Source organism: Siphateles boraxobius, unplaced genomic scaffold (genome assembly GCF_051911475.1).
Source record: "Siphateles boraxobius isolate OS27281-9 unplaced genomic scaffold, OSU_SipBor_1 77, whole genome shotgun sequence".
NCBI lineage: Eukaryota > Metazoa > Chordata > Actinopteri > Cypriniformes > Leuciscidae > Siphateles > Siphateles boraxobius.
The window spans coordinates 10,913,167-10,924,827 of NW_027509205.1; the positions used below are offsets into that span (position 1 = coordinate 10,913,167).

Here is an 11,661-nt window from a genome sequence, read left to right on the forward strand (position 1 = left end):
TAATGTAACCATTGTTTCCAAAAATGGATATCGTGTTTATTATGAGAAATAACAGCTTAAACAATATAGAAACTACAAATATATTTTCTTTATTTATAACCATCACCATGGTTAGCTCAAAGTAACCGTATTAAAAAACGTGTTCATTTACGAAAAAAAACACCCTAAAAAATATAGGCTACAACTACAAATTTATCGTATATATATATATATATATATATATATATATATATATATATATATATATATATATATATATATATATATATATAGCCTACACAAATGTAGAAACTATACATCTGCTAGGGATTTTCTAAATCAGGAATCTAAAATGTTACTGCCAAAAATGCTATCATAGTTTTAGTTTTGTAACTTTTCTTAAGGGCTGTTATATCATGTCTGAGGCAAAAAGCAGTAGTTATTATGTGGACGATTTAAGCTAAATACTGTATATTCTTTCCAAAATGTAGACCAATCCATAAATAAAAATGAGTAAGTATCCAGAACCAATTGAGTGACGTCACACTAGAGTCTGTTGTCCAGCAGATGGAGACATCGGACAAATGTTGAAGGATGTAGCTAAAACATCTTCGCCAGTTTGAGATGAATTTGTAGTTAATAATAATGGTTGGATCTATCTATCTATCTATCTATCCATCTATCTATCTATCTATCTATCTATCTATCTATCTATCTATCTATCTATCTATCTATCTATCTATCTATCTATCTATCTATCTATCTATCTATCCATCCATCCATCCATCCATCCATCCATCCATCCATCCATTTAGTGTTTTCTACTGTTTGAATGAGCAAAACTACTATACTAATTATTATTATTATACATTTTGCGTTTGTTACTGTTTGAATAAGCAAACTATTACTAATACTGCTTTTAATAAACAATAATAATTATTATTAATTATTATTTACTTTTTTACTGTTTGATATTTTAAACATTTTGGAGAAAGTCACCAAATATTCAAGATTAGGGGGAACAAAAATTAAAGTCTTTAAAAATCTGACATTGAAAAGCCATATTAATAAACCACTTGTTGGAATATTTGGGGTGATGTGTTTGCTTTAATGATTATGGTTGCTACAGCCTTGCCTCCATCCAAATGTAACATTATTGTTCACATGCGTGTGTATGTGCTCTTGTTAAAGCTTGCCAGTTGCCACTCCATGTACTAATTTCACCTGTTTCAGGACCTGCCCGAAGTGAAACAACTCTCATTATGGCCGTCTGCTTTGACTGAATACACACACCACTCAACAGCTCCCTAAATAATCATCCGTACGCCATCCAGCTCCTGATTTCTCCAGTCCTGCCTCTCAGCCTCATTGCTGGTGGCCATGGCCTGGATGAGGAGTGGGCTGGCCTGGCTTCAGCGGTCGCAGCTCCCATCAACGATTGATGAATTGATTGCAGCATTGCTGCCAGTGAGTCTGTGCCCTGGGCGAGGGCGCCCCGGTTACGGGAGGGAATCCCAGCTATGGCACCCGCCATGGTGCCGCTATTATGAGCGGCCTGCAGGGGACCATTGGGGCTGGCAACCCAGGGAGCAGCCCTGACCCACATACTGCTGTCACGCCCCTGGAGACACACACTGTGAGGGCAGGCAGGGAGGTGTGTGGGATTTGCCACAGAATAAGGGGGTGAGGTACTGGGCATCTTGCTAAACAAACAGACTTCCCTTCTTATTTTTTCTAGGCTTTTCTGAGCCATAAGTGTTCACACAGATCAGACGAAGCACTGTCAATACGCTCTGTGAAATTTCCACAAACCCAAAACCACACAGAGATAAGATTTATCACATTCGTGATGTCAGATAAAGTTATCAGAATGCAGATTTTTTTTTTATAATTGTATACTAAACCACTGAATGACTGAAGAGACTGTCTGTCTAAACTGAATTCTGGAAGAAGAAAAAAAGATCCTAGAATGGAAGCAATTATAGTAGATGAACTTCGTCAGCCATGTGGGTTCATTTTGGTTATAAAGACTTTGAGTGGTTTTGTTGTATTATGTAAGTTTTTTCCTCATAGGCTATAATTTGTACTCTAGCACCTGTCATATTAACTCAAACACTTCTGACTTTAATTTTAATTAAATGGGATCAGTGTTGTTGTTAACTAAAACTAAAAAAAATAAGTTAAAATAAAAAATTTAAGTAAATAGATAAAAAAGCAAAAACGAATAAAAATGATAAAAGCACATAAAAATGACTTAAACTAAAATTAAAATGATAACTAAAAATATGACAATAAAAACTAATTCAAAACATTAATAAATAGTATAATATAGATAAAGATAATACTAAAATAATATTGAATGGGATTGCGGACTGTGTTGAGATTAGAGTGAAAATTTCACAAACTGCAAATTGATGTATGATATATATTTATATATATATTTAATTATTCCACCATATTTTACAATATATTCCACCATATTTTACAATATATTCCACCATATTTTACAATATATTCCACCATATTGTAAAATGATTCATTTTGGAGAGTGATAACTGGAAAACACTTTTGTACTATTTTCGCAAGGAAGGTGAATGAATAAATGTAAAGGTGTACATTCTCAAAACACTTTCAAAAATCCAAACTGATCACACATGTAACACAGCTAGTCATTCTTTCAAAACTTATTTTTAAAGATACATTTACATTACCTAACTTATTAGCTTACATTGTAACTGAATCCATACTGTTTGTATCTATCTAGTGTGTTATCAAAAGGTCTATGACATAGCCATGAGGTTTTGTGTATGCATGAGGCATACTGTAATAAATACTGTAATGTAAAATACTGTATTTGATGCCATTTGTCTCCCTTCTTCTGATGTATCTCTGATCAATCTAATGCTATAGTCCACAAATTGCAAATCTCTCTCTCTCTCATGCGCACGCACGCGCACGCGAGCACACGCACACACACACACGCGCACACACACACACACGCAAGCTCACACACACGTTGTGTTTTCCTGTTTTATGGGGACTTTCCATAGACATAATGATTTTTATACTGTACAAACTATAGGTGTACCAAATGATACATCAACCATTAAGTTAATTTGGATAATATAGCCTATAGACTAATGTATAAAACTGAATGAGATGCAAATCAAATTTTGACAGTAAAGGCTTTATGAAGGGCAGTTACTGTGAATGAAACATCTATATATAAAACATTTATTTTGTGTAATGAAAAGGATACTTTGTGATTTTGTGTTGTGTACTAACGCAATTGAAATTATGCTGAAATGTTTGAAAAAAAAAAACCCCTGCACTTTTGATGATCTGTTGTGATATTAGTAAGAGCTTTGGACTGATTGCTTGTGAATATTGTGCCAAAGCAATACAAATGTTTTTGTTTTTATTTATTATTTATATCTTATTTTATTTCAGCTTTATTGAAATTAATGAAAATGATTTTTAATAGTTTTAGTTAACAGTAGTAACACTGGTTGGGGAGCTAGATGCATATACGGATAAAAGTAATATGGATAACGGAAAATGATTTTGTGTGCAGATGCAAAATTGGGAAAACTATTTAAATTGATTTAGAATTTGATTTGAATGCTTGCAGAATGCACCGTATCTCAATGCAAGGAACATAAAAACAAAATTACAGACACTGGACACATTTTACAAGATATAATAGATATTCACATTAAATTATCTAAATGCATACTTTATTAAGCGTGCAATATATAAACACTTAGTCATTCATGAGCGTACACAAACAACCATTTTTGAGTTTGAAGTTACCAAATGCTTTTAAATCAGCTACACCAGTCACATGGCTATAGAGATTTACCCCTGTTCTTCTCCTCAGATTTGCCCATGCAACACTAGCAAAAAGTCAATAACATAAATGCAACACAAGTGATGACACATTCAATGAGCATGTCTACACGTACACAGCACGACACAGACGAACATGTAATAGCAGCGGATATAGTTGGTGAGACACATGCATTTAGCTACACAACAGAACAGAAAGAAACAGCTACACACAAAAAATAGTTCTTGTACATGGAACACTATGCTATTAAATACGCATGCCGAAAGAAGAGATCCACAGTCGGCTCCTGTATCTATTTACAAACCAAAGCTTGCTCAGCAACCTGTGCAGAGACACTGGCTATATTGTGTGGATACATACAATCGTCACCCCTGTGTAAGACTGACAGTCATGAAGTCTGGCTGATATGCTAATAATAAATCACAATGCATTTCTATTTCATTTTCAGTAGCAAAACAACAACACTATAGCAAACATCACAACATGTTTCTCAACTGTTTTCAGAGTATTATTTCACTTGATTTTATTGAAATATTTCAGGAAACTGAATCAACAGGTTTCTCATCTATCAGTACAGTTAATATAGTTTAAATGACCTGCATTTAAGCGATACCTCCATATTCCATAGAAGTATATAAGTAAAAGCTTTTCATTCACTCCCTGTCTTTTATACATTTACATTGTACATTAGACACAAGAAACTGAGATGTTTAAATCACATAAAGAATAGTAAAACATCTTCACTTGTAAAAATGAATATGAATCATGGGTGCTAGTGCTACCCTAATCATCTCACGGATCTGTTAGGTGGGTCGTAGCGAGGGGTTACACTGTCTGAGATGACTCGACTCCCATTGGTCATAACTTGTAAACAGAATGAAAGAATCTTTGAAACCACTGGTGCTCCCTGATGAGCTGTCACTCCGGTGACTCCTTTCCCACCGGTTCCACTTGGATCCAGCCTGCCTCATTTCTTGTTCTTGAGCTGGTTGGCCAGCCAGTCCAGACCCTCATATAGGCCGTCTCCGCTGGTGGCACAAGTGGCCTGGATGTACCAGTTACGATGGCGCAGGGAGTGGAGACCCAGCTTATCTGTGATTTCTGCAGCATTCATTGCATTTGGCAGATCCTGTAGAGTGAGAAAGAAAAATACACAACTACATATCTTACTATGTATAAAGCCTACATAGATAGTTTAGTTGTGATTTAGTTCCTTATGTGGACTATAAGGAACAATATGGTGGATATTAAAGTAGAGATGGAGAGATGGAGAAAGCGACTGATTTTTTCTTCCGCATTATGACAAGTGTAATGGCCTGGACTATCAGAAAAAGAGAGAATGTGAGGAGGAGACTTGGTTCTATCCACTGGTCGTTGATTGGATTTCGGCCGTCGCACTCAAAAATGATTGTGAGCTCGCAGTTGATTGTAAGAAAAGGGCGGGGTTTAAGCGGACTAAATGTTTGGAGAAGTCCGGCATATGTCACCACAGAGAAGTCTTTTTCATCAGAAGATCTAGTTATGACATTTTGATTAAACATTACAAGAAAATTAAAAATGAAATATATAAATGGATGGATGAATCATTCACAATAAAATCTATAACATGCATTCGCAAAATAGATACGGTTCATTTCATACTGACTTCTATTAAATTCTATACTGGTTTGTCTAAATAATTTTCTCATTTAAAATTAAAATAATAAATATAAAGGAAATTATAATGAATCACAAAGGAACTATGGATGTGCTGGCCAACATAGTTGATAATTATTTTCATACTATGGTGGAAATAAAAAATTCTATATTATTATGTCTAAATAAATTCTACATTTAAAATTATAAAACAAAACAAAAAAACACATTAATAATTTAAAGTAAATTAACTATACATCTTACAAATAAAATACAAACATTTTAATTAAACACTAATTTCAGTTTTAAACACTTATTTTAGGCATCACAACATTATAATGTGCAGTCTGAAAAATGGAAATTATTTTTTTTAGTTTAGCTAAAGATTCCATTTAACTGTTTAAAATAAAAAAAAAATTAAATAGTAGCATTATGTGAGCATTAGGTGATTAGGATTAAGCTAGTCCCAGACTAAACTGAATGTCAACTGAAAGCAATTTTTACTGACATATCCTAAATAAAATATGTCAGTGCCATTGTTTTGTCTCAAGATGCACAGCCAGTAATGTTTTTTTTCTAAGGTACATTTATAAAAGCTACTTAAATGTCCTAATTTAACTAAGGCCTAATCATATCTTAATATAAGCCCTGTCTGTGAAACCAGGCCTAAGTGTAACAATAGAGGAAATGAGCATGCATATTTTGTACTGACATATTGTGCATCTCTTAAAGGAACCTTCATAATAGCTCTCAAATAATGTAATATCAGTATTCCTACCTCAGACAGTCTGACTATCTCTCTTAGTTATATAACAAGTAAGCATACAGGAAAACAGCTTTAAGTTTCTCAGCATCCATATCAATGAGGATTTCCCATAGTTCCTCAACTCATTTTCCTGGATGTGTCTATAGCTCCTGCACACACCGAAAAGCCTACATTTCTCTAGAGGTCTTTTACAGAATTAGTGTTGGGGAGCATCGTGTCCTACTGCATCACACTATGGCCCCGTTCACACCGCAAGTCCTAATGCTCAATTCTGATTTTTGGCTCAGATCCGATTTTTTGATTGGCTGTTCACATTACCTTTTAAAATGTGACCTATATCTGATTGCAGTGTGAACTGTTTGAGGTTTCAAACTAACCGGCATGCGCAGAAGAACAATAACAATGACATCAGACGCAGCACGCGGTTGCACTAAAGTTCGGGAGGTTATGGAGGAAGTAAGCATATTCGCATTTATTTCATAATGTTTGTGTAATGGAAACTTTTGCGGGTTTATGGTTGCAAATTCACTACAGAGATCTGTGTGGATGCATAGACGAAGCCAGGAGTGGTGGGAATATGACGTGAATAGTTTCACTGAGACGCTGTTCTCCTGTGTCCCCGTTCTTCCATTTCGTGTGCAATTTTTTCAAAAACGGAGCGGTTACGGTAGGTCCTTCTAGCTTGAATTGAAGTATCTCCCCATATACTACTTAGATCTAACACCTCACTCTCATTGAATCGCTTCATCGCTGTTCTCCATATCTAGTCAAGTTTTTAATGTTAGGCTACTGTCTGTGTTTGTTGTGTCTAGGGCTTCGCCGGCGCATAATTGTGACAAATGTCGACGTAGATTGGCGTGAAAGTCGCATCAAATCCGCCTTGATTGTTCACACTGCGGCCGCATTGAAAAAAATCAGATCTGGGTCTGATTCAGGACCACATATGTATGTGGTCTAAATCTGATTTGAAAAAATCAGATCTGGGCTAGATTTGAGTGTTCACACTACCTCTGAAGAAGTCTGACCTGGTCACTTGACCCCAAAAAAATCAGATTTGGGCCACTTTTGACTGCAGTGTGAACGGGGCCTATGATACACCAGCTGCACATGATCAGATCAAAGAGACCTTCAAAACTGCTCAACATATCAGCGGCAGACCTCAACAGCCACTACCGGCAATGAGCTCTGCAAATCATCAGAGAGCTCATCCAGCCCAAAAATAGTCTGTTTTCACCTCTGCCATCTGGAAGACACACAGGCACGCTGAGGAACTAGACTGAGGAACATTTTCTATCTTACAAATGTTGATCACTGCTCAGCATCATACGACGTTTTCTTCAATAATATAATAACTGTAACTACCAGTCCACTAATGAGCTGCAACCACACCTACTGTAACAGCAGGGACATCATCAAATAATTCAATGGGTTTCCACTGTCAACAACGTAGGTTATAGAAACTGACTAGGGCTGCTTTGAAAGTTATATTGGTAGATGCAAATAAATTGTCTCTGATTTGATGAACACAGCAGAAGCATAGGGAAGCTCTTGCCTGCTTGTTGGCAAAGATGAGGAGTACAGCGTCTCTCAGTTCATCCTCAGCCAGCATCCTCATCAGCTCTTCTCTGGCTTCATTCACTCGCTCACGGTCATTGCTATCCACTACGAAGATCAGACCTTCAAAATACAACGGGAAATTATGTGAAATGTGGGTACTAATATAAATGCCAAATTTATTCAGACAATGTATTTCCTTCCTCTATTGATGCATGTACAATTTTTACAAATCAAATGAATACTTTTATTCAGCAGGGATCCATTAAATTGATCAAAAGTGACAGTTAAAGGAATAGTCACCCAAAAATGAGAATTCTCACCCTCAAGCCATCCTAGGTGTATATGAATTTTTACTTTCAGCCGAACACAATCGGAGTCATATTAAATAATATCCTGGTTCTTACCAGCTTTGTAATGGTATTGAATAGTGCCCGAATTTTTGAAGCTCCAAAAAGCACATCTATCCATAAAAAAACTCCTGTGGGTTAATACACGCCTTCCGGAGTGAAGTGATGGGTTTTTGTAAGAAAAAACATCCATATTTAAAACTATAATCATGAAAGAGTTGAGATCTGGTGGAAGGGTGACCTCTGACCCGACGTATGACATAGCTCCTCTTCTTCTTCTTCTTCTTCTTGCTATACGTAGCTCCTCTTCTCTTATATCGAAATCCTAAAACATTTTTCTTTAAAACTTCTTGTTTTAGACTTCCAATTCATGACCGCGTTTTGTTTAGCTCTATCCTCTGTGATTCTGCATTTGTCAATTCTCACCTAAGCTTACACTATGTCTACGTCACAGGTTTCAGAGCAGAGGTCATCCTTCCGCCGGAACTCAACTCTCTCATGATCACGCATGCGACCGTTGCCGGAAGCCAGTGAGTATAGTTTATAAAGGTTTAAATATGGATATTTTTCTGATAAATTACTTGTGATTTAGTTGAGATATGTGGACTAAAAGGAACAATACTCAACTGTCACTAAACAACAAATTGCACAACCTGAAGGAACCTGGGGGTGCACTGCTATTGAGATTTGATACAGCCAATAATTATTTTCACGTTATAGTGGATATTTAAGTAGAGATGAAATGGAGGTAGTGACTGTTTATAATGTTACAAATTATTTCTATTTCTAATAAATGCTGTTCTTTAGAAAGTTCTATTCATCAAAGAATCCTGAAAAACATTTATCACAGTTCCAACAGAAATATTAAGCAGTATATTAACTGTTTTCAACATTGATAATAATAAGAAATGTTTCTTGAGCAAATCAGAGTATTAGAATAATATCTGATGGATCATTTTACTGTATATTTGATCAAATAAATGCAGCCTTGATGAGTATTAAAAAAAGTCTTACTGACCGTAGACTTTTTAGGCTTTAGTTTATGTCACATCCATGATTCATGATTTGCAAGGTGTGTTGGCTGTTTATTTAAAATCATTTGTGTGTTTAGTGTGTGTGCGAGTGTGTGTGTTCGAGTCCTCTTCTCACCTTGTGTGTTCTGGAAGTAGTGACGCCACAGAGGTCGGATTTTGTCCTGGCCACCAACATCCCAGACTGTAAAACTGATATTTTTGTACTCGACAGTCTCTACGTTAAAACCTAGTAACAAAGCAGCACAATGGGATACAAATTACAAGCTGGCAAGATTCGTAAAACATGACCTCCATTTTTACGAGTAGAGTAGACATTGTCTATAACTTCACATAGACTTTGTCTCTGTGTAAGAGGAAAATGATACGATGATAATTAAGCGATTAAACATTTTAAGTCTGAAAATGTGCTTCACCAATAGTAGGAATGGTAGTCACTATCTCTCCCAGCTTCAGTTTGTACAGGATTGTGGTCTTCCCAGCTGCATCCAGACCAACCATCAAAATCCGCATCTCCTTTTTCCCAATGAGGCTCTTCAAAAGGTTACCAAAAATGTTCCCCATCGTAGCTGGATAGCCTTTACTTATATAAAAAGACAAAATCTTGGGTCAGTTTTCTTAAATGACAACTGTCTTGCCTCCAGTTAAAGGCTAGGCGCTTTCAAAAAGTGCACATACTGGGAGGGAGGGATTGGTAGGGAGTTGATTTTAATTCGTGTTTTCATGTTCTCATTCTGGCTTGTTTATTGTCAAGAAAATGAAAATATATTTTAAAAAAAAGAGCACTTACTACTACACTGAATTCTCTTAACTTTATCTAAACATTAGTACACGTTGTTGACCCTTATCACAATGTTCCTCTTATACTGTATACTCTTCTAGAAACCCCTCTGCCATTTATGATCTTTAACTATGGCAGGACAAAATCATAAAATAACATATGTCTTTCACAGAGAGCACCACATATCAGGAGAGAAAATTTCGACATTTTTCATTTTGACATGTTTTAGAGTGAATCCTTTAGCATAGCAATACAGATGAAAATATGGCATGACGTCATGTGAAGGCCAAGTTTGGTAACCCATGCTCGGAATCACCCTTGACTAATAAAGCATACTTTCTATTTGGGAAAATATAGCTGTTACTAGAGCCTGCACCAAAATGTAATCCTTAAAAAAACAGAACCAGAGCACACGAACATATCAGTGATGTCAAGTTAATGTAAGATCATCTTGAACTAGCCTTACAGTGAGAGCACTAATCTGCAAATTCATCTCAGGTGACTCATAACTGTCATCATGCACTGATTAAATAAATGTAAATAAATAAATTTTAAATAAATAGAGTCCAGGACAATATATAGGCTACACGTAAAAAAGTAAAAATAAAATACAAGACTATGTCCCTAGTCCAGTTCGGCATCATCGGTTTTTAAAATATCCAATTTGAAACGCCTATATTTCAACAACTAACATAGTATTATTTTATTTTAGGTACTGCTTGACAGATTGAGATGCACCATGGACCAATTCATTACTGTGTATGTAAGGGGGAGAGGTTTCTCATCCTCAATAAAATGGTGATGACATCCATATTTTTTGTGGAGTATTTAAATGCCAGAAAATCTAAGACTGGTGATTTGTATCACAATTTAAATCCAACAGAACTACTGAAGCCCAGATCAGTTCACATTCAGGTTTCGGAATCAGATATGTTTTAACACAATGGACACAAATGGAAACAATTATTTAAAATCAGAAAAACCTTGATATGAGAATTGATTTCTAATGTCAGCCTACATATGTGGGCTGCTGATGAATAGGCTAGGCTACGCAAAAGAAGCTCAAATTCCATTGTATCATTTACAAAACAGAAATGCCTTCTTATGGTAAACCGGCGCATGTCACATCAGGCAGTGATAGCCAATAGCCTACTGTTTAAACATCTTTTATTTTTGTCACGACGTAGAAATACTATAGCAGCAAAAGCCGGCCTGCGTATTGACAAATCATAAATTACTCAGGTATTTAATGTAAATTAAATGTAACATATACCATTTCGCCATGAATTTCTACCGTAATTTAAACGAAATTATAGCCTATTTTTTTTACGTTTTCCAGCATCCCTACTCACCTCGGAGACCGACACCGGATAATTTCACGCAAGTCACTCCAGTCTCGCGATATCAGCGGAATGAGCAAGAGTATGTTAGATGATATCTCGCGATATCATTGAGGCGCATCCTGGTATGTGCATTCAAAATGTCAATGAAACTCATGCAAGAGCTGTATATGAACGAGGATGTAAGATCTCTACATATGAACAGAGGAAAATTATTAAGTATTTACCTATAAGTTTAGAAAATTACCAAAACTTTTTATATAATTTGTTGATATAGCCAATGCTTGTGACAAAATATAAGCACATTTCATTAAAATGTGATTACAAAACTCCAGAGTTCACTAACATGTTCAGTGCCGTGTTTTCTTAAACAGG

The 11,661-nt window shown here is 35.8% G+C and overlaps 1 protein-coding gene across 3 annotated transcripts; it reads right to left on the reverse strand.

Annotated features, from left to right (window-relative positions):
- Nucleotides 1-3,699: 3,699 nt before the first annotated feature.
- On the reverse strand, nt 3,700-11,340 carry arf3a (ADP-ribosylation factor 3a). Of its 3 annotated transcripts, none has more exons than XM_077218965.1 (5): nt 11,299-11,340; nt 9,582-9,748; nt 9,284-9,394; nt 7,783-7,907; nt 3,700-4,958 (listed from the first exon to the last, which is right to left on the reverse strand). In XM_077218965.1, exons 2-5 carry the CDS (start codon nt 9,727-9,729, stop codon nt 4,797-4,799), a joined length of 546 nt encoding a protein of 181 aa, XP_077075080.1. In that variant the 5' UTR covers nt 9,730-9,748; nt 11,299-11,340; the 3' UTR covers nt 3,700-4,796. The 3 variants fall into 3 exon arrangements, with proteins under 3 accessions (XP_077075080.1, XP_077075082.1, XP_077075079.1); XM_077218967.1 differs by having other exon boundaries at nt 9,582-9,743; nt 11,299-11,338; XM_077218964.1 differs by lacking the exon at nt 11,299-11,340 and adding an exon at nt 9,844-9,899.
- Between the last annotated feature and the right edge of the window lie 321 nt (nt 11,341-11,661).